The 25,154-nt window shown below is 35.6% G+C and overlaps 1 protein-coding gene across 2 annotated transcripts in view; it reads right to left on the bottom strand.

Annotated features, from left to right (window-relative positions):
* fibcd1a (fibrinogen C domain containing 1a) overlaps window positions 1–25,154 on the bottom strand; it is a 105,620-nt gene that overhangs the window by 70,711 nt on the left and 9,755 nt on the right. For both annotated transcript variants that reach the window (XM_058783746.1, XM_058783747.1), the window contains one exon: window positions 9,585–10,064. In XM_058783746.1, the coding sequence (XP_058639729.1) occupies window positions 9,585–10,064 (480 nt within the window). The remainder of the gene's footprint in view (window positions 1–9,584; window positions 10,065–25,154) is intronic.

Genomic DNA, 25,154 nt, shown 5'->3' with positions numbered 1-25,154 from the left:
TCGAACAGGAGGAGACCAAAGGGAAAAACTGTGCTGCTTGCTGACACATCAAAACTTTCTCAGTATGCAAATGACTGAAACACAAGATTCTGCACTCATGTGAACTCAATGTTTCCTATAGATTGTGCATTCATTTTAAATTCTCTGGTTCTACAACAATAGCTTGCTGGTGTTAAGTTATTTCAGGCCTAATTTCATAACGATGTCAACATGTATCTATAAATTATAATACAACATGGCCATAAAAAGTATTTGGACACCTTTGAACATATAAGTCGCGCTTAAAATGTATGAATGTCACTGCATCAAAATTCTGCTAAAGCTTTGCTCGGAATAAACTCCATTTTTTCAATTAGTTTTTAACAACTCACATTTATAAATGATGTCAGTTCCTAAAGTTCACACAGGAGTTATATTTCTTTAAAATGTAACCTGGTTTGTTATTTTGTTGTTTAATGCAAGACATTTTTAAGTGTGAGATTAGTGTTCGAATGCTTTATACTCAAAAATGTGAAAAAAATAAATTAATACATCAATAAATAAAATATGAATATATATAATATAATACAGATTATAATTAGAAATTGTAGTATTTAGAATTAAAGGTTACCCAGAAAAGAAACTTCTGTCGTCCTCAAAATATGCAAATAAAAATATATAATATATAATATTAATATATAACATATAATGTATAATAATATTATATATAAAATAAATATATATATATATATATATATATATATATATATATATATATATATGTAATGTAAAATGAGTGACAAACATTATGAAAATAATAATAATAACAATAATTTTCCATAATCTCCTTTTTGTGTCACAGGTTATTTTCAGAGAGTTTAGGGTTCTTTTGAAGGAGAGTGAACGCATAATTAAATAATCAAATAATTAACAATGTCATTGTCCAGGCATAACAACAGTCACAAAAAAGTTAAATCGAAACTGATCTTTCATTCGAGACACCATCCTAGTGTTTCGCGGCAGACGACAGATACGATTTTGCCAGGAGAAAAGGGAAAGTGTCAGCATGTATTAATTTCAAAGTCTGGCTGACAGATGAGTCAACATTTCCTTCCTCCACCCACCTTCCAAAGCAAAGGGCAAAAGAAAGTGGTCTCTTTGCCAAAAGTTTATCATAAAGAAAGAAAGGCTGCAAGCTTCTCCATTCACACAGCAATCTCCCCGGGCAACCGCTCTAATGAGTCTACACACATAATTAACAAGAGAGTTTTAATAAGGTCCTATAGCAGGACTAATAAGTTCTACTGCAGGACCAAATGGGATTTTAAAAAAAAGACTGTCAGAGAGTACCTGCCCTTTACAAAACCCAGGTTTCATGACATCGGCTACTGAACATTGGTGTTAAGATGCTGTTAAAGTGGAATAGTGAGGTGCAAACTACTTCCCCAAATGCATGTTACTGATCTTCTGCCACCTCAGATGTGCTGCCAACTATGCAGCCATGGCAGTGACCTAGTTGTGAGTGCTCTGGTCTTAACGAGGAGAGGGAGATTGCAGGTACTTGTGCTTTATGTTGTAAACAAACTATATTCCATGAAAGTTAACGTGCAACTATTTAAAAACGTCAGTTTAATTTAGCTTGAGCTGACTTTGCAATAGAAATACCGAGATTAATGTATGATTAATCACTGAATTTAATAGATCATGCTCTTAAAAATAAAGGTTATTTATCAGTATCTATGGTTCCAGAAGAACCTTTAAAGAAATAGTTCACCCAAAAACTAAAATTGCCTGAAAATCTATTCACTCTCAACCCGTCCAAGATGTAGATGAGTTTGTTTCTTCATCGGAACAGATTTGGAGAAATTTAGCATTGCATCACTTGTTCACCAACGGATCCTCTGCAGTGAATGGGTGCCGTCATTGAGAGTGCAAACAGCTGATAAAAACATCACAATAATCCACAAGTAATCTACACCACTCCAGTCCATCAATTAACGTCTTGTGAAGTTAAAACTGCATGTTTGTAATAAATAAATCCATCATTAGGATGTTTTAGCTTTAAACTGTCACTTCTGGCCAAAATACAAGTCCATAATAACAATTCCTCCAGTGAGAAGGTCACATCAAAATCCACCAACATATTTGCTTAGAACTGTTTTGAACTGTTTCCGCTTGTAAATGGTGCTTGATATGTGCATATGTCTCTCCTAATTCAAATGAGATGACTTGTTCACTAGAGAAAGCAATATTACGGGAGCAATGGTTTTAAGTTAAAACCATCTTAATGACAGATTTGTTTCCTACAAACATGCAGCTTTTCACTTTACAAGATATTAACTGATCAGCTGGAGTCATGTGGATTACTTATGGATTATTATGATGTTTTTATCAGCTGTTTAGACTATCATTCTGACGGCACCCATTCACTGCAGAAGATCCATTGGTGAGCAAGTGATGTAATTCTAAATTTCTCCAAATCTGTTCCACTGAAGAAACAAAGTAATTACATCTTGGATGGCCTGATGGTGAGTAAATATTTGTTCTTTTAACATCCATGGAACCTTTCCGTTGCATTAAAGATTATTTTCAATGGAAAAAGATTATTTTAAAAATGTTCACATTAAAAAATAGTTCTTTCAAAAGCTGCTCACTAAAGGGTTCTTTGGGGAACAAAAAAAGAGAGCAGGTTCTTCTATGAAATAGCTGTGAAAATCCCTTTTGGACTTATTTTTAAGAGTGTATGAAATGGGATTCAATAGTGAGAAAGCTATGCTTTTGGACCTCACTGTATAACACTCATCAAAGCATGCAGACTCATGCAATGTTACACAGTGGTAACATTCTGTGGAAGTTATGTTATAAAAGTGGCATATTCACTCCAATGCGTCACCATGTTCCCCATGTTCTAGTTTCTCGGGAGCACTGAGGTGGGATAATGACTAAGAAGTCCTGGATTCAGCCAACCTCATTAATGATCCAGGGCTTCTGCCGAGTCAGATCGCTAGCACCTTGGGATCCACAAAAGAAACCTTTATCCATCCTTCAAAGACGCCCTGAGGATAGATTTACTTAGCATCTCTGCAATTCCATTGTCACTGGAAGAAATAAGCCTTCTATTGATCAAAGTTCGAGCATGTGATTTTTGCACCACTAGTGATGAAAACTGGAATTGCAAAAATAAAGAGATTCCAAACTGTGTGTTTGTGTGCAGGATTTCTTCCGAGGGTACGCACAGTGTTTTGTTTTTTGTTTTTGTTTTTTGGTGGTGGTGGTGGTGGGGGCTGTAATGTTAAAGTGATTATATTTTGTTTCGCTTTTTATAAAGTTAATTTTGAAAAACGTTTGGAGCACTTTTTGTTCGTTGAATGTAAGTTTTCTTTTTTTTTTTTTTTAAGTAACGACCAAGCGGCCAGCAGCAGACAGTGAGCTGATGTTTGAGCAATTTAGCCTTCTCAAATCATCACGACTTGCCTAAAATAAAATCTATAGATATAAACAGTTCACACATATCACAATGTTAGTTTAAATGTTTAAACTATGTGCGCTAGGTGCATATCTAATCGTTTGTGTGAAGAGTGGAAGCTGAAGCCGCTTTGCAGGACATGGAGGTGCCAGAGCAGTCACTTGCATTTTTTTCTTGACAGTGGAAACTACTTAAAATACGCCGTAATTTTTGCTCATAAAGGCAAGAGTAATACATCATTCGAACTGTACTTTTATTTGTGTGCATTCACAATATCAGCAAAATCTTGTGCCTTTATAAAATAAATAGGAAAACAGAGGATGCGTTTGCCATCTTGTCTTGAACAGGAGCGCTTCACAATGATGAACCGAAACTCAACGAATTGAGTCACAAATATGATAAATATATCTATAGAAAGCTTTAAATTACTACTTTAAAACGAAATAATTCAAATCGAAAACAAAAATTATTTCATTATGTAATCCGTAAAGATGCATTTCTCTCTAAAGGCACTTCCAATGTGGAGATGGCGATTCATTTTTTCATCACCGTCTAAAATATAAAAATAAGGAAAAGCCTAAAACAGGCCCGATTATATTTTTTTCTGATTTTTATGTTGCTCTTTTTATATTATGATTTTTATATTATTTTGTCTGATATGTGAATTATTTATTAGCCTATTTTTTTTAATCCATGCAGCAAATGCTTTAAAGACAGCTTTAAAATTACTTTATTGCATTCCAGATGATTTTTAAAGAACTTTTCACTATAAATTTTACGGGTAGCTTGAATGTAAAACATTGTCATGAATTCGTTGTATTCCCATTTGTAAAATAGGCTACAAATTAATTGTTGTAGTCTAATCCGATCTCAAAGTGCGTGTAGCACGATTTTCTGTTTCTATTTGGCGTAATGTTTATAAGCAGAAATTGACTTTAGCATGCAAAAGACTGATCAATTCATTATTAATGGCATGGCTGGTTCAGTCGACAGAAATACGGGACACACGGGCCTATAATTGCTGAAATGTTTGTGGGGCAAATCTCAGGTCAGTCTGAGCGCTCATGGTACGCACAGTGCGTCCAGCCGTACACCTGCAGGCGCCACTGTGTGTGTGTGTGTGTGTGTATATATAAAGTCACTACAAAAATAAATAATGTTCTTTTACCATTAGATAAATTAATAATTCCATCAAGTAATGATAAGTGAGAACATAATTTAAATTTACTGCAAAATATTCAGATATTTACAAATTCAAATGTTCCAAAAAATTGGTAAGAAACTGATGCTTCTATTCAACAAGAATGCTTTAAATTTATCACAAGTGACAGTAAAAACATTTACAATTTAAAAAAAAGATTTCTATTTCAAATAATCAAAAAAAACAAACAAAAAAAAAAAAACATGGTTTCTGAAGGATCTTGTAACACTAAAGACTACAGTAATGGCTGCTATAAATTCAGCTTTGCCATCACAGGAATAAACTACATTTTAAATTAAAACATACTTATATAAATATCGGTCCACTCAGAAAGAGCAATTTTCCCTATAGTGTTAGACCAATCGCTTACATACAGCTGTCGCACATGAAAAAAATGACCTGTAAAAATACATTTAATGATGCCTATTGTGATTTACTTGAGTTTACTTTATATAACATGATCAAATCCACTATTTTCTAGTAAGCACTGAGCAGATATTGCATTTCATTTCATCTGTAGAGGGTAGGTAAACACAGGTTATAGCCAGATCTAATCATATGAGCTCAGGATATCATGATATATCTGTAATTAAGTTTTGAAATTACCCTTCAGAACTTTCATTCAGTATTCTTGTAATTCCGCCCAATGGCCTCATATTTGCTTTCAGATTTATCCTGCAGTTTTCAAGGAGAGAGTGTGCAAACCAGTTTATAGCTCCCATCAAGCTAACCACGACAAGCGTATGTGTCCCTTGGGCTGAGAAATCCATCGATATCATGAAGTTATCTCTGACTCTGTGATAAATAATAAAAAGCTCCCATGATATTACCAGGCTGTATAGTCTAAACTCCACAAGGCTGAAGAATACAACCCCCTTTTCTCAACCCAATCATCCCTATTGATGGGGCTGTGTTTTTATTGTCTGGCCGAGGGAATCTAATGAAAGCATGGCCCTAGTTTACTGGCTGAATTCATAAACCGCTGATCTGAATGTAGGGGCCGCAGATCCCATCTGTCTCTCATTCTGTCTCCTGCTCTCCAGAGCCAGGTCTGAAATGATGCTATCACATATCAGACACACAGAACACCAACGGCACTTTGACAAATATTTTTTAAAATATGGACAATTACACCATAATTTACACAATTTAACAAGGGATTTGACTGATCAAACTTTTAGTAGATTATCAAGACATCCCTATAACAAAAAGGTGTTTAAAAAGTACTATTATGAGATACTAGGATATATAGAAATAGCTGATTTGATCAAATATATAATAGAATATATTGGTCAAAATATATAAGACAGCTATGAACTGTAAATGTTACAGGAAAAAGCAGCACAGCCGAATCTCGATAAAGCATATTGAAATATATAAATATTGTCATAAACAGACAACTGTATGTAATATATATTTCATATATATTTTTATAATACATTTGAATATAAAAAAGCTACTATAAATATTATGTAGATATATTACATAATATGCATATACTGTATGGCAAAATGTTTTAAAATAAGATATATAAAACATTTTATAATATGTGTGGACATTAAATGAGATAATGCAACATTATATTATATTATATTATATTATATTATATTATATTATATTATATTATATTATATTATATTATATTATATTATATTATATTATATTATATTATATTATATTATATTATTACTTTTATAAGTAAAAGTTTTTCAATAAAAAGCAGCACAGCCAAATTTCAATACAGCACATTCAAATATATACACACACAGACAATCGTACGTAATATATTTTATAATATTTCTGGATATAAAATGATTATGTAATATTTAGGACTGTAAAATCGATTAATCAAAATGAATCCTATCCTAAATAGAAGTCTGTGTTTACTTAATATATGTGTGTACTGTGTATATTTATATATAAATTATATACAAATATGGTAAATAATGGTAAAATATGGTAAATATTTCCTAAATATACACATGTATATGTGTTTGTTTACATATATATACTTTCATTTGAAATTTGATTAATCGATTTTACAGCCTACTAATATTATGTACAGTAAATATGTGTAATATATAACAATATAACAATAAAATATATATTTTGTTTAATATAACAATAAAATATATGTTATATGTTCAATATAATATAATATAGAAAAAGAAAAACATTTTGCCATAAAAAGCCGCACAGCCAAATCGCAATAAAGCACATTCAAATGGGTCTATATCTTGTAAACAGACATCATCAGAATTCTCTGCTATAAATTCCTTGTGGTGTGTCACATCGAATAAAGTCCTCTACTGTTTGACACCACTGAGCTCCAATGCATTTTGTCATCTCATCTTCAAATGCACAGTGAAAATGAGGTTTGTGCCTAGTGGGGATGTTGGCATACGGCTGCGTAGTGTGAGCTCAATCCCCCGCTAGTTCACGGGCAAGTCACTTCCCTCAAGTTTCAATTAAAAAAAAAAAAAAAAGAGAACAAAATAAAGACGGAGCTGTTCATCACATGGGAAAAGCTCATAAAGAGCTTTAGTATGCCAACAACATATTGGCGGAAGAGATAAATGGTATCTTGTAAACACTAGGAGATTTGTTGAATGTTTGAGAAACCTTAGTATTTCAGCCTCAAATTACTGTCAAGGATAAATAATCTCTCCGTCTGCTGTAATCAGTGATTGTTACACTCATAAAAGGTCATAAAGTGGGAGCTTGTGGGACATTGTGAGTAATGGTGCTTGTGATTTTCTTTCAGTCTTTCGTCTTGACAATCCAGACAGTGCTGATGAAGGCTTTTATAATAATGGCACAGGTGAAGAAGAGGCAAGCTCTCCTTCACCTGCTAAAAAGCTAAAAAGTTCAGCAAAATGCAAAATGTGGTTTTCAAGTAGGTGTCAAGGCCTGTTCACATGAAATCAGATGCCACACAGAAGCATAACATATATCAAAGTTGGGTTATATTGAGAATGCGGAGAACTTGAATGGTGCACAACCACAAAAATATTAAGCAGCAAAAAAGTGTTTTTAACATGGATACTAATAAGAACTATTACTACAAATTGAGCAGCAAATCATCATATAAGAATGATTTCTGAAGGATCATGTGACACTGAAGGCTGGAGTAATGGCAGCTAAAAATTTCAGCTTTTACTTTGGCTGAAATAGTTTTGGAGGGTTGAAATCAATGACCGAAATAGTGGCGTTTAATTAGTGTTTCTCTGACTGACTGTGTCAGTGTCTATTTTATGCACACAATGTGGATGAGTTACATCAGGTAAACATGTCAGCTGTGTGGACACTAGTGCTGGATTAAAAATATTGATTTCTAGTTTTTAATCAATACTGGTATGGATTTTTAAATCTCAAGACTAATCTTCTAGTCTACTGATTCTATGCTATTTTCTGTTGATGTGTGAACTTCACTATATATTATTTGTAGCTCACATGAAATCCAATAATCACAATAAGCTTTGTGCTTTCTTACTTTTTATATGAAACAAAGTCTCAGCCTGCAAATTCCTGTCAACCTGTCAATTTTATCACAAAATACAAACAATAATTGTGGTTTTGATGGTAACACTTCAGTTCAAACGGCATGTTCGCTTCCTATTTACTACTAGTTATAGCACTAAATAAACATGAATGAACATCAGAAAGTATGTTGAAAGAAACCATCATGGTTTAAATGTTTATGTTTCAACAACAAATTGGAGTAGAAACATAATTGAGTTATCAAAATGTTGACATAAAAACTGCCTTATGTGCAACAATACTAAATCCAGAAGAACTGTGGTAACGTCTCCAAGATGCTTCAAGAGACCTACCTGCAAAGCTACAGTACTGTTAAAAGTTTTAGGCACTTGTGTAAAAATGCTGTAAATAAAATAAAATAATAATTTCATAAATAGATTTTCTTTATCAATTAACTTCTATTAACTCAATTAAATCAACATATGGTGTGACCATCCTTTGCATTTAAAGCAGCATTTAAATCCATTTCTTCTGGATTTAGTCGGTCTCAGTTTGATCTGTTTCTTCATGTCATTCCAGACAGACTGAATGATGATGAGGTCAGATCTCTGTGTGGAGCACTGGCTGTTGTCAGACAACTTGTGCAAACAAAAATCTCACTGGATTATTACAATTAATGGCAAAATTTATGTTTGAAAATGTAAACTGATATTTCCTACAGACACAATACAGCAAAAGATAGAAATAACTGACTTAAAACCATTTTTAGCTGGTGAATATACTAGTGTTCTAATAATTTTGGCCACCACTGTATTCATATAAATGTTTATGCGTATACACATGAATGTGATTAAATGCGATTAATCGCTTTGCAGCACTAATATATTATATATATAAAACATGTCTTTTTCTATGTAAAAAAAAAAGTTCTTGTACCTGGCACTATTAAGGCCAATGGAAAGCAGACGGCAAACCAAATTTAGAATAGCTGTTCCATTATAACCAGGCACATATCCAGACCAGTGAGGTGAGTGAGCCGAGTCAGGTACCTGGACCGCAGTCGTTGGGCAATGCTGTACAGTCCCAGCAAAGTATGCCAGATCACATAGTGTGCAGCATTACCCAACAACCTCAAAATCAGAACCAGCCTGAAAATGGTCACATTTGCATGGTTAACTAATTTGCATAAATCCTTTAGTGAATCAGGCGCTAAAACAATGCAAACAGTGCATGCAAATTAAACAGCGCTATCAACGGCACCATTCATTCATTGTGAATCCTCCCAGCATTGTTGTATTTTAAAATCTTGTTTTCTAAGTTCTTCATGCCAGAAATTCAGACTTGGTACGCACTGGAATTTGGCTTTGTGGATAACGCAACAACTACAAGGGACAAATTCATTTCAGCCTGATTTGTTGGGCCTCCTCTTGGAGCACCAGTGAAATTTCTCAAACTAACCTGAATAAGCCGGCCCTGTTCGGTCTGCAGAGTGCTGAGCTCCTGTCCAATGTTGCTCTGGCCTTGTCTCAGCGCGTTGTACTCCATCTTCAGCTGACTGGCATGGGCGGACAGCTTGGCCACCTCCTCAGCCAGTTTAACAAGCAGAGCCCGATCTTGCCCTTTCACTGACTTCAGATCAGTGTCATGGTCGGTGAGCGAGTGCAGCAGTGAGGTCTGCACACCCTCCAGACGCAGGAAGTTATTGTTGTAGTCGGGGCAGTTGGGGTCAATGAAGATGTTGATGCGGGAGCCGTCGCCTCTCTCGATGGTTACCAGGGCATTACCCTCATCCTGGTTAGTGCTGATGAGAGGGGGGCCGTCCGGGCCGCTGGGTGCTTGGTAATGGTTCATCAGAAGGATGATCCCAGTTACTGTGACAGCCAGTAACACAGCAACAAAGAGCAGGATGGTGCATAGGAGATAGCTACAGCTCATCCTCTGTAGAAAAACAGAGAGAACGTGACACATTAGCATACAGAAATAAAAGACAAGTCTGAAAAGAAGAATTAAAATGACCAGCACGTCATAGCAAGGGCATAGGTTTGCTTTTGACATTGGTGGGGAAATAATAGAATCATCCCCAAAAAGAAAAACAACAACCCAAAAAAAACAATTATTTCGTACTTTTGATAGACCTTGGAATGCAGTTTCATGTCATCGCTATAGTAACGAACACAACTTTCACGCACATCTGATTGACAGATAAACCGCACGCTCTTATTTCAGTGTTGTTGTTTTTTTTTTTTATATATTTCAGCAAACAGTTTGCTGTACATTCAGTTTAAAAAAATTAAGTTCAATTTAAAGACTGTCCACGAACACGGCGACTCAGGACGCTGTTCCAAATCCTGCCGCACCACAAAGTGCCACTCACAAAGGCTAGTTTCCCATAAAATCACATTATATTTGTCCCAAATTATGTAAATGTACATAATGACTTCATCCTAAGCTGGAAGATTGTGTGTTGTGCATCTTTCAGCTCGACGTTTGTCTTTCTGTCTGTATGCATTATATAGAGAGCTAATAATAGCCATAGATCGCGCTTTCTCTTTCCGTTTGCTCTGTTTTGTCAAACACTGTCAAACTAATTCAAACTTTGTTGATTCCTAAAGTGAACTTTTCTGTTAACTGTTTTGGACTGCTGTCTTGATGAACTTGGTGCGATGTGAGCGTTAGACGCGGCACTGCCTTATGTTCTTATTACTCCGTAGGGACAATTTGGTAGTCACTGAATATTGGTAGGGACATGTCCCTGGCGTCCCCCCCCCCCCCCACCCCACTAATTCTATGCCCTTGCGTCATAGACAGACGGAAATGTGTTTTTTTTTTGTTTTGTTTTTTGTTTTGTTTTTTCATTTTAATCTTAAATACAACTCCGTAAAGCTGATGCATAAGTCATACACGCCGATTAAACTTGCAGGAGGCAAGTCTATCAAATCTGACATACACCGATAACACAGATTCAAAAGTAGGTTCCCCACAACTGCAGCTTACAAATTTCTAAAAATCCCTGTTGAGCATTAAACATGCATGGAGATGCTTCTTGAAAGTTTAATCTGCTATTATGTAATACCTGAAGACTCCCGAATGCATAAATTCAGGCTTTTCACAAAGGTGTTTATAAAAGATGGAAAATAAATTGTATTTGCTCGGTTGCCTAAGACCTAATCATCATCCCTTGCTCCAGATAATTTAAGTCAGGATGATAGTATTCATAGCACATGAATGCAACCTCAACCAGTAGAAAACTCTCTGAGCCCGGACTTTCTGAATTGAGGATGTTCTGATAAAGAATTGTGGCAAATGCAAACTGATATTGGAGGTAATTACATTTTTATTTTGAGTGCGCCGTTTGGTTTGCAGTGAATGTATTTAGAATAGCTACAAAGCTAAAATACTACTCATTTAGCTTGTTTAAGAAGCAACTAAACTACATTCTCTGTGTGTTTTATCATTTTAGTTCTCCCACAGATAAATCATCAATTACACATAATGTGCATCATTTGCTCCTCATTATGTACTAGAGATAATATATATTGTGAATATATGAAATTGCTCACATCATCATTATGACCTCTGGGACTTTGAATCAGTATATAATTCCGTTCATGAATTTACATACCCTTTGGAGAATATGCAAGATGTTAATAATTTTAACAAAATAAGAGTGGTGATTAAAAAAATGCATGTTATTTTTTATTTACTGTCCTGAATAAGCTGTTTCACACAGATGTTTACATAGAGTCCACCAAGACAAAATAATAACTGAATTTACATAAATTAACTAGTTCAAAAGTTCACATACCCTTGAATCGTAATACTGTGTTTGGAGGATCAACAACTGTTTTGTTTTGCAAGATGTTCCTGAGTTCCTTGTTTGTCCTGAGCAGTTAAACTGCAACTGTTCTTCAGGTAAAATGCATTTAACTGAACCCTTAGCAGTGACTGTATGATTTTGAGATCCATCTTCTCACAATGAAGACAACTGAGGGAGGACTCAACTATTACAAAAGGTGAAAACATCACTGACACTCAAGAAGGAAACACAATGCAGTAAGAGCTGGGAGTGCAAACTTTTGAACAGATTGATGAGGTGTAATTATTTCTTATTTTGTTAAAAGATTATATATATTTTTTTTCATTTAGTACTGCCCTTCAGAAACTACATGGATGTTTACATGTTTCCCAAAAGACAAAATAAGTACAATTTACACAGATAATCCAATTTTTTTTAAAAAGCCATCAATGCATATTTTCCGAATACAGAAAACACTGTAAATTTGTGCTACGTATATGATATGCTAATCAATCAAATCCAATTAACCAAAAAAATAAAAATCAATATTAGTACAATTTGTGCAAAATGTACTCAGAAATCGTAAGTAAATTTCACAGATAATTACAAAGAAACAGCAACTAACACATTAAACTAGTATGAAAACTGAAATAGTATTTCACTTATATTTATGTACAAAAACTTATATACAACATATATATATATATACACACACACACATACACACATACATACATACTTATATACAGTATAACTTTCCATTTCCATTCTGTTTATTTCCATACTATTTTATTTCCAAATCTGCATTCAAGTTGGGCAGGAGCCACGATTAATTGCATTCATTTTTGTATCACACAATTGACACCCCTACTTTAAATGCACAGTTTTCAAACATAAGACGCACCTCATTGTGGTTGAGATGCATGTAAGCTTCTGTTCATCTTGTTGCGTATTAAAAATGTAGCATAAAGCCAGAACCAGTTTACATTAGAAAGAGGAGTGGCAGTAGATAATTTGTGAACACTTTACACTGATTTCTGTGATTGCCCAGGGCCCGAGCGGTGGGCTGGAATATAAACGACAAGATGAGCAGTGTTTCCTTTGAGGATCTAGGAAGGCAAATCCCCACAGGGCAAAAGACTAGAAACTACAGACATAAGCCTTACAGCTCAATATTACGGTTTGGTTAAGTGCCCAGAGTTGACAACTCTCTCATCTACGCGAGTGTGTGCCAGCACGCGGACGTACGTGTGTGTGTGTGTGTGTGCATTCGGCAACAAACGCAGTTATAACAACAAATGAAGTGAAGAACATTTGATGGGAAACTGGGGAATGCCACACAGGCACTGGAGAGGGCTTGCTTATCATTTTGCCACGTCTTTTTATTCAGGGGGAGCCTGCATCGCTCGCCCCGCTGTTATACAAGTGCCACTTCAATATTCCACTTGACAGCGGGTGTCGGTCCCTCGCGTGAGCTTTGAGTACATTTTGTGTATTTATTTGTCGCACTTTTACATATATGCCAGAGTGACTCAATGCCCATGTGCCGTAGTGCCATTTATGATTGAAATTAAATCACTGACACTCAGACTGAAGCAGTGCACAGCTGCAATAAGATATTTACAGGGATCAGAAGTAAGAAATATTCCAGGTCAGCTGAATTGTTCAGATTTCTATTTGCCAGCATAATCACTGGCCCCAGCTCAGAAAAGATTATAAATGTAAACATTTTAGAAATTATATTAGAAATGAATATAGCCTATATATAAATTATGTAATCTTTTTTGTGCTGAGGCCAGTGAATATGTTGGTAAACAGAAATTTGATCAATTGGCCTGACCACGTAAGCAGAGATATTTCATTACATTTATCATTTTAAATAAAAAATTAAAAATCCATTCATTGTTTTATACTTATTTGTAAATTATGAACTAAGTAATTAATAATACATTACTTAAAAATATTTAGCATATGTTTTTTTTAAATATTATTTATTAGCATTTTTAAATGTAACTATGTTTTTCATCAATTGTTAAAATTGCTTTATAAGAAACGAAAAAATGCAATAAAAGAAAATGTGCAATAAAAACTAAATTAATTAAAAATATTCAGAAAAACAAGACAGCAAAAAATGAAAAAGAAAAAAATACACTGAAAAATAATACTTCTAGGTTCCTGATTTTTAACCTATTCAAATCCATGCAAAAAAAAAAAAACAGGTTTAACATGTTGACAAGCTGAATTTTTGCAATCATATGTAACAGAAAACCAAATGTTTGAGGCATTATAATGCATGTGCATGTTCAAAGAAGTAAGATATAATGATGGCACAACTGGGCATGTGACAGTTAAACTATAGCCATAGATCAGAGTTCTTCAGCAGAGTCATGGGTCTGACGGGAAATGCATGCACTGGAGAAGAAAAAGAAAACATAACTTGAATGCACTTTAAAAAAAGATTCTGCCAAATATCTAAATGTAAATGAGGTGGACACATTTCCATGTGAAGTTAAATCACCAAGTGCTGTACTCTCACATATACGCAAACACACACCCACCAACGCAATAAAAAACCATATACCCTCTGAGATGTTGATTTAGCAGTCACTGTGGTGAATAACAGCCCCTGCTCTCATGCAAAAGTTCCTGTAAAACACATCTAAATTTACGATGCCTGTGTTCTGTCCCTAAGTAATGGATACATTATTTTGCAGAGAATATTGTATTTCCATACTTGTGTGATAAAGTATCTCTTTACAAGACACCTATGAACAAAAGCACAAGTGCAGCCCAGTGAAGAGGGCCCTATTCCCACACTGAGCGCAGGCATTGTCATATTTATTTTAAAGATAATTAATGTGCACAAAAGACTCCGGCCTACTTCATCATGCAGCAGCAGACGAGAGCGGTCTCAGATCAATTTGTTACAATAAAGCAACAATACCTGCTGTCTGCAGGAATTAGTCAGGCTTATATCTGACCCCTCTGCTGCGAGCATATCGCATACAGCCGTGCGGCAACAAAGACGCGGGCGAGACCTTGCTTTTCCCTCCAGAGCAGCCCTGCGAGAAATCCTCGCCGACACAATGAGGCAGCAAGCATGTCTATTCTATGTATGCGCGCACCATCAATCTTGCTCTTCTTCATTGTGATAGAGCCTCTCTACGGGTGTTTAGGAGAAAAACCGAGGGCTCGTAAACATTCGGTCGCCGTTCCACGACCTGCATCTTAACTAGACGGCGGGCCGTGACCATGGCCGTCTTCGGGGGCGTCTACGCACCTTTACTTCCCTCTCACAGTCTAGTGGGCAGCAGGTATTCAGATGCCCCTTGAGCTGACACAAGTTGAGATTAGAGGGCCACGCTTAGCTGAGCGCAGACAATATTTGATAAGGGCTTTTATCTGTCGCGCTGAGACGAGGTTCTTGAATGAGAAGAGGTGAAACAGAGGAGCCGGCGAACAAAATCACCGCTGCATTCTTTCCAACGCCCTCTTTAGACCTGTAAGACCCACAGCGGATCGACACAGATACCAGCTGCAGGAACTGAGAGGGAGGTCAAGCGCATTGACACGCTGGGAATGTCACATGACAGAGCGGGCAATTGCTTATTCGGGGAGATGTAGGTGAGGTGTCAGGTTCTCCTCTTGACACTGGTTTCAAACAAAAGAAAATGCACAAGAAAGAACGCATCGCCTTGCTATAATAAAGCAAAATTAAAGCAAGATCACTAAGAGACAACAATAAGATTAAATAGAAATGAATTGAGAGGAAAATCACCCTAGTAATTCAGATATACTCTGATTCAGAATTGTGTAAAATCCAGAAATGAAGAACTGACTTCATATTTCGATTAATTAATGTAAATTTTAATTTAAAGGGATAGTCCCCAAAATGAAAGTTCTGTCATTAATTACTCACCCTTATGTCATTCCAAACCTGTAAGACCTTCGTTCATCTTCGGAACACAAATTAAGATATTTTGGATGAAATCCAAGAGCTTTCTGACCCTCCATAGACAGCAACACAACTACCACATTCAAGGCCCAGAAAGGTAGTAAGGACATCGTTAAAATAGCTCTTGGATTTCATCAAAATTATCTTCATTTGTGTTCCGAAGATGAACAAAGGTCTCATGGGTTTGAAACGACATGAGGGTGAGTAATTAATGACAGAATTTTCATTGTTGGATGAACTATGGCCACATGCTACAGGAAGTTAATTTGGAATTTGAACGGGAAAGACAGAAAGGATAAAATATTAAATATGAAAAAATATATGAAGTGAAATTCAAAATACAAACTCAAATCTAAACTAAAATTAAAATTCTGCATCCTGTTGGCTACCTCAATTCAGATTTTTTTTAAAAGGCTTTCTCAGTTCAATTGTGAATGGTGCACAACCTTGGTCTCAGTTTCAGGACACATCCTTCAAGGATCCGTCCTAGAGGAGAGAGGCATCTAGTGGAAATCACATCAGCTAACCACTTGGCTGCCTCAGGGTTCTCAGGGATTTTTTTTTTTTTTTTGTCTAAAGAAATTTAAGAGAAACATCTGAGAAAAAGTTAAAATATAATTGAAGAACTCCATTAAGTCTCCAGAGCTATGAAACGCAACCTCCAAGCCATAAAAATTTCCTCCGGGTGGTTTCGCTCACCATTAGTTTAATTGTAGGTTATATACCAGTTGAGATACCAGGGAAAATGGTCTTCTCTCTGTTCCTGAAAAATAGGACTCTCTTTTTTGGAAGGGGCAGCATCCTACCCTTGAGACACATATGGTTTAATCATAATTCAATCAATATTAAGAAAACAACCCTGAACCTCATTGCATCTGTGTGTCCTTCTAATCTTATAAATGCAGCTCTGCCAATTACAAACCATGAGACTGTGAACTGCCTCAGGTTTATATTGGTTTTTCAATGAATGCATGTATTCTAAAGGGTTCTCAATACAATGAACAGCCAGCAAGGTTGCAGGCACTTTCAATAGCGATTCACAGTCTGTTCGGCTTAGCTTCATTGTAAGGCCAAAGCTTTTAAAGTCACTTTTTTAGGTGTCATATGTTCTAATATGTACCATAATGTTGTTGCAAAGATGACCTTAAAACTAGCCAGGTATTAGTGAAAATTAAACAATAATAAACTTTTGAAAACATTCATAGAAGTATAAATCCAGGCTATGAATGTAGCATGTGAGAAGATGTAGCATTTCTGATTTCAACATGGTAAATTGATTCTGGAGTGAATTTTGCCTTAGTATTTGTACCAGTGGTCAGTCCACCTTCTACTCTGCTAAACTTAAAGGAACACAAGTATGTCAACATTTGCACAGCCAGTTTGTTAATTTATGTTACGGAGAACCATCTTTGTGAGATTGACTTTAAGTTAATGTCCTCACTTTACAGATGGAAAAGGTCTTAAATATAAACATTTAATAATGTTTGTACTGTACATGCAAGGATAACAGGCAGACAGACAGCACTTCCGGTCAGCACCTGATAACAAACTTGATGATGTTTACCACAATATTTGCTTTAGCTCAGGGGTTGCTTTATCTTGCAATACAAATCTACAGCTCTTGCTGAAATATTGGGGTGCCTCAAGGCTCTAATCTAGGCCCAACCTAATCTTCTTATAAGAGCTTAAGTTAGAAAGATGCTCTACCAGCTGTGCACATACATTAGGAGGGTGAAAAAAACAGGCTGGCAGTCAGACATATGTAGTTGTTTACTTTTTCCCCTGAGGTACAGATCTTCCTGATTTAAGAGTGCTGGGCATTCATTAACTACTATATGGGTCTTGATGAGTGACCTTTTTATGTTCTTAATGCTTCAGCAGAAAACCAATCCCAGACAGATGAAAAAGCATCTGCTAATGTGTACGTAAGTTGACCTACTAACAGCATACATTCAGAATATAGGCTATTTATATTCATTAGGGATGAGAACCGAGAAAGGGAACTTATTCAGAACTGAAAAAAGCTAAATGATTTCTATGAGTTTTGGTTCTGGAAATGGCATGTAGTCTTTTGACTCTTATTAACTGGTTATTTTCTGTGAATCAAAAACCCTTCAGAATCAGTCCAGTTCTCTCAGACTAACTCACTGAGCGGCAGTTTTTAGGCTACTTTCATCATTAATTATTCAAACTGAATCAAGAGCTGCTACCATGTTGATTTACTTATGGCTTTTCACATACATCAGTGGTTACTGACTGATTGTTCATATGACAATATGTAGTCAGAAATGCAGATTGTGAGTTTTGTAATTATTAGTTATTTTGTGAAGAAAAAAAAAAAGAATGATGCTACCAAATTTATCTGGTCTAATTGCATTTTTATTTATATATATTTGTACTTCCTTAATTGTTTTAATTTTAAAAAACATTCTGGCAAAAGGTGTGTTTACTAAATGTAAAGGTCTGTGTACTAAAGGTGTGTTCATTAAATATATTATTTCTAATTTGTTATATTTGTTCTATATAATTCTGAAATTATCTCATCATTTGCCAGCAAATGTTTCTATCTCAGAAGTACTGAAAGATTCAATAAAAAGAATCACTAATACCGTTCAATATTAATACAATATTTGTATTAAAGATAGTACAATATAGTTCAGAATACATTTATTAAATCGCTCAAATCGCTATTAAAACTCTATTTCCTTTTTTTCTGTTTGACATTTTAGACAAAAGAACTAAATGTAATGCATCATTTACTGCACATTTCAAATGTTGATAATTTTTTTCTGTCCTAAAAACCTGCATATATCACATATTTAACATTTATATTGCACTCAGGTTCATGCTGCTGCCACGGTTCATATCAAGGTTTCAACCGAAGACCCCTAGAGCACTTTCAGACCCTTCAAAAACACACGAGTCTTAAATGTGGTCAAGCTCCAGTTGTTTTACAAATTAGACACTTGTAAGGCCAAACGCCTGAAAGAAACGCCCGTCAACACGCATTAAAGGATCACTATGCCGTTCGCCCTGAATTACACAGCAACCCGAGGTCTAAAAAATATCTTGTGATACAACGTGAAAGCAGAAATCCCAACGAGTAAGTCTTAGCGCTTTGGGCAGACCAGATGTAGGGGATTATTCTTAATCTGCAAAATGGCCACACAACTCTAGTGCTTCTTCTCCAGTTCATTTATCACCAACGTTGCACGGCAGTAAGTCGCGGGAACCTGAGCACTGACTCACTACGAGATCCGCACTGCCGCAGCCACACAAATCAAAACACACACACACACACACATGCGTTCACACGTACCAGCACAATTTGTGCTAGCTCAGAATATGTGGCTTCATTAGCCAGTTTGAAATGATAAATAGTTTATTGTGCATGGGGGTGGGGCATGCCCGAGGCTGTCAAAAGCAGAATGTTCCTCCCCCTCCCTCCAACTCCACCAAGGCTATTAAAACGGCATCTTGCTAAAGTGTAAAACTGCTTTTCTGAGCCAATAGGTGATGACATCCTGAGAAGGGCCCTCTGCGTATCTTTGAAACATCTCACGAGCATCTCCGAAGCAAATAACTGCACCTCGCCGACAATCTGAGAAGTTCGTAGAGGGTCAAAGCGATGCAACGTGCTCGTTGTAGCCTGAGGTGAATGATAAAAATTATTCTACTTCCTGTGTAGGGTGAGACGGGACTTCAAAACGAATGCACATTCTCTCGTAGCACACATACAGTTAATTAAAACAGAAAGGAAACAATGGTTCCCCAACTGTAGAGATGTCAAACTGAGATCTATACAAGGGCGGGTCAAAAACAACATTCTTTGTATAAAAATTGCAGGTCTTTTTGCGTAAAAAGAACAATGTGGCGCTTATCGAAGGCATTTGCGGAGAAGCGGTCAGACTTTGAGCTCTGCATCCTCTCACCATCTCAAAGGAAATAAGTGGGTGCCACTGTGAATAGAGGAAATCAACACTTCAACGGTATATGTTGCTTCATGAAACGGCCGTCATGTGCAGCTAAAGTGGGTCTGAAATCACTGCCATCAATTTTTAATCATAGTCCTCCTCCACTGACCCTAAACCTCCTTTCTGCAAACCTTAGATAACTTGGAATCGTGTGAAAATGTATGCCTGCTCTTTTTGTTGAATATTTCTTGCCTCTTCACAGGAAATCACAACTGAGCTCTCTTTAATATCTCAAATCTTTAAATGGAGAGCAAATGGAGACTTTTTCATGAATCTTTTAATCTCAGATTTGTTTCAGAGTTTCAGAAGGGATTTCCACAATGTCTCAAACTGGGCTCAGATTTAATTCAATATGGTCTCAAAATATCTTACAGTGTTGCATAATCTGTGCTATACTAACATTGTTGTTTTTATTTAATATATAATATTAATTTCATACAATATTAAACAACTGTTTTTTAACATTAATATTAATAATAAAATGTTTCTTTAGCACCAAATCAGAATATTAGAATGATTTCTAATCATGTGACACCAAGCACTAGAGTAATGGCTGCTGAAAATTCAGCTTTGCCATCACAGTAATGAATCACATTTTAAAATATAATAAAATAGCCAACAGTTGTTTTAGAGTGTGATAATTTTTCAAAATATTTTTACTTTATTTTGATCAAATAAATTCAACATTGGTGAGCTTAAGAGATTTCTTTCAAAAAACATTTTTAAAAAATCCTACTTAATTTTAGTTACTTCTGCTGAATTTTGTGTCTTTTATCACAAATATCTCACTCGTAACTGTGGTGAAAATATTGCAGCATTCACTGGGCTTAAGAAACATCTGAGACAAAGTTGATACTTTAGTAACTGCATGAGCGCCCGCAAAGAAATAAACTTTTGGAGTGTGCACAATATCTTCAAGGCAAAGCATATATTTACTGCTATATACAACAAAAAGTGTTTGTAACTGTAGTGTGTGTCCACTCAACTGACTGTTGACATGATTTAGCCTCAGCGTGTGGTGCGTGTGTGCGTTTGCGGCTTGTGGATGCGTAACTCGGCGGAGTGGCAAGCAGCAGTGACAGTGCCTTCTCTCTGCAGGCTTGCCTGTCAGTGCACTCCAAGGACAGGCAGCGATGTGTGCAGGCAGCGATTTGTCTTTCAGGCCTCTTCTGGGCTCCAAAGAGCAGCTTCTGCAGGGATGTCATAAGTCACCATTCACACTCTTCCTCTCCGCTCCCTAATGGCTGACACACAGAAGTCAGCTCTGGCTTTGCTCTGACATGCTGGATCAAAATTGCAAGGGACAAAAGATCAGCCTGTACACACACACAGACACACACTCACGGACCAATGGATGCCATATGAGAGAAAATAAATGCATGAGACGAAAAAGCGAACAGCGCCTCTTATTTGTGATGCCAGCAGTGAGAAAACAGATCTCAAAATGTTATTTCGCTGTGTTTTAGCAGCAAGCGAAATGTTGTTTTGGTCGTCTTGTGCACAAGAAGTTCAACATCCTTCAAGCAAAAGTTCAAAGGAATGAGACATTTTCAGGAGAAATCCAGTTGTGACATTTAGTTTGGGAGACTGAAATGAACAAGATTTCAGAGGAACTTTACATCATTTTACTGAAACATTGCAAAATGCTTGGTTAAATAGAAACTAGAGAAAAAGCTTTTGGGTAAAACTGTATAGAGTTGTCTACAGTGTCATTATTGTTACCTTAAAACTAAATTTATTAAAAATTATTTTATTAATTGAAATAAAGATGAAAAATAACAAAATATATTGAAATAAACAATGAAGAACTTAAAAATAAAATAAAATGTTTCCTTGGAAAATAAAATAAAGTAAAATAAATTTAAAAATCATATTTAAATAGTTACTTACAAAATATTTATAAATGAATATTTAAATAGTTGAATTATCAAAATTATAAAACCAAAAACCAAACTCTTGAATAAACACTCTAAAATAAACTAAAAACAAAATTCAAGATGATTAGAAATATATATATATATATATATATATATATATATAATTAAAACAATGACAAAAGCATATAACAAAATTACTACAACTGTAATTAAAATGAAAAGTGATATTTTAAAAATAAAAGCTAATTTAAAATATTAATAAATACTATAACAGAATATAAGTGATCCTAAAATAACACTGGTCATTTGGGGGAATTGCAGCAATTGTTGATTCTACTAATTGTTGATTCTTTAAAATTCACTGGCAGAGAAAATATGCAAAAAATAAATAAATGAAAAATTACATTTAACTGGGGCAATACCATCAAAGGTACACCTATGAATATTAACTTCCACTAAATAGTGCATATTAGTACTTTAATGACATAAGTAAAATTGTTTTTATTTTGGGGTGAACTATCCTTTTAAACTAGCTGTGCCATCTATTTATTGTCTTTATCACCACACTCAATGCAATTTCAATTAAACTGAACTGAATAGAAAACATAATGGTCTTACCCTTTTATGCCATAATATAATCCTAAAGGCCACAAAATTTCTAAAAACACAGGTGATGGAAGACTTTGAAGTGTTTCTGCTCAGCAATTGAGAAAGAAAAAGCAAATGGAAAAATTCTATCACTCATGGGAAGTCACAGCTTGTGGTGCTTAATAATGGTCATTTATTTCTGTTACAGAGAGGCATTTTTCCCCCCAGAAAGCCATAGTTAGAAGGTGGCAGGCAATACTACTGGGATGAAATGTCTCGCTGAAAGAATCGGAGATACATTTCCATAAAATGCTGCGCTATTGCAAGGGTCAGACAAAATGTTTTCAAGTCACATCTTTAAAAACCCAAAATAGAAGGAACAGAAGAATACTGCCAATGGAAATCTTTTTAAAATTCAGCGTATTATGCACAGACGTTCAATAAATCGCAGCTTTCACACACTTATGAACACCATCACGAAATGCACTTCGCTTCAAAATGGGGACCTTCAAGAATTAGCCGGTAATTTGCACACAAAACCCCCTGAATGGCGTGCGTTTTGAACCCTGGCATGTGCTGAGCATTTCAAATGACACAGCCGGTTAGGGCTTCACAGTGCAGAAACTAATTAGATTGTCCATAATGGATTCCATCTCACTTTATATGATGTGACTTGACAGCTGCCAAAGCAGTTGTGAAGTATGAAACTGGTTTTTGTGTGTGTCTGAGCGTAGTAATTCGGCCCCTTATCTCTGGCTTTCCAAGTATGATGTGTATATGCTTCTAAAATCCCTGTTAGTCAATGACCGGTTCTCTCTGCAGAGGTCAAATCCATTTGCGCCTCCAGCAGGTGACATCACACCAGGATGACCCCGGGTTAGAGCGGCCCCGAAAACAGCCTTTTAAAAGCCATCAGAAATCCCAAGCCACATGCACAAACTCGGGGATGTTATGTCAACACAAATGCACAAGAAAAGTAAAGGTGCATGGGCCGGGGTGATTTAATGCCACTTTTTCGCCTAGTGACTGACGCACATGGTCCAGATTTTGGGCTGTGATGCTCATGAGAAATCCAGATGAAGACCAATAGTATTTGAATTCAATGGCTTACATTTGGCCAAAAATATCATTCGATGTTCACCATTTACAGGGTCACATAGCAGCTCCACTTGTGATATTTTCATAAACGGTTGGCAATCTGACACTTCTCTCTGTTTGCATTCTGCCAAGCCCCGTATGCACAACCTGACCAATCATTCCACAAGTGGGCCATTTAACAGGACTGTTTTGTTGAATTGTAAAAATCCTATTAATGGTCACAAAACAGTTTACTGAAAAGGCTTCATGGTTGCCTAGGAAAGCAAAACAACGCTTCCACAACAATTTTCAATGATGACACTGGATGTTGAGAGAAAAAGCAATGCAATACCAAGCAGACACAAGAACTACTCCTACCTACTTGAATGAAGCCCTGAAATCTCTCAAACTGTGTGCCAAGATTACATTTTATATAACATGTCAACAATTGCAAAAAAAAAACCTATACTTTTCAGATTGTTTCTGCTATTTTACATGCAGCCATTTTTTCAATCAAAGCAATCCTTTCTTTTCCTAAAGCCACTGTACTGAGTGTTGCAAATGATAAAACGTCTATATGAAAGTCAATTACACAATTAATGCTTCCTTTTTTATATATATATATATATATATAGGATTAATGATAAAGCACATTCTCTCTCATTTGGTGCTTGGAAAAACTAAAGAAATATGAAATTGCCCTTCATATTACTGACCAAAGTCATTGAATGCACACCATGCTACAATTACGATTACGAAGCCAAAATTTCCCAAGAGGAAGTGATAAATGGCATTGGCATTGATCCAGTGGTTGATTTGGATAAAGGAGTCTTGAAAAAGGTGATGATTTAGTAATAGTGACTGAACAGTCAAACTGTCCTTCATTACCAGAGTTGGGGGTAACAAATTACAAGAAACACGAGTTGCGTACTCAGATTACTTTTTTTCCAGTAACTAGTAAGGTAACACATTACTTTTAAATTTACAAGAAAATATCTGAGTTACTTTTTCAAATAAGTAACACAAGTTACTTTGTTTTCCCATTTATTCAATGACAGAGAGACATTGGGAGTGAGGTGCAGTGGCACTTCCTTCAGGCTAAGGCTGATTAATTTCACTTTTGGTGTGAAAGGGGCTTTACAGTTGCCAAAAATATAACGTTTGGGTTTTAAAGAATTAATAATCAAATACCAGCTCATGTGACAAAAAGTAACACAAAAGTAGCTTAATGCATTACTTTCCATAAAAAGTAACGCAATGCTTTTGCGACTTTATGCTCCATATCTACTTATGTATACAGTAGTCTATCAGAGCATATATCATATGTGACCCTGGACCACAAAACCAGTCTTAAGTGTCGATTTTTCGAAATTGAGATTTATACATCATCTGAAAGCTGAATAAATAAGCTTTCCATGGATGTATGGTTTTATGGTTGGGATCAGACAATATTTGGCCGTGATACAACTATTTGAAAATCTGGAATCTGAGGGTGCAAAAAATCTAAATATTGAGAAAATAGCCTTTGAAGTTGTCCAAATTAAGTTCTTAGCAATGCTTATTTCTAATCAAAAATGAAGTTTTTATATATTTATGTTAAGAAATTTACAAAATATCTTCATGGAACATGATCTTTACTTAATATCCGAATGATTTTTGGCATAAAAGAAAAATTGATCATTATGACCTATACAATGTATTTTTGGCTATTGCTACAAATATACCCCAGCGACTTAAGACTGGTTTTGTGGTCCAGGGTCA

Source organism: Onychostoma macrolepis, chromosome 08, assembly GCF_012432095.1.
Source record: "Onychostoma macrolepis isolate SWU-2019 chromosome 08, ASM1243209v1, whole genome shotgun sequence".
Classification (NCBI taxonomy): domain Eukaryota; kingdom Metazoa; phylum Chordata; class Actinopteri; order Cypriniformes; family Cyprinidae; genus Onychostoma; species Onychostoma macrolepis.
Note: the sequence above shows the minus strand (reverse complement) of the source record. Positions and strands in the feature narration are given on the sequence as shown.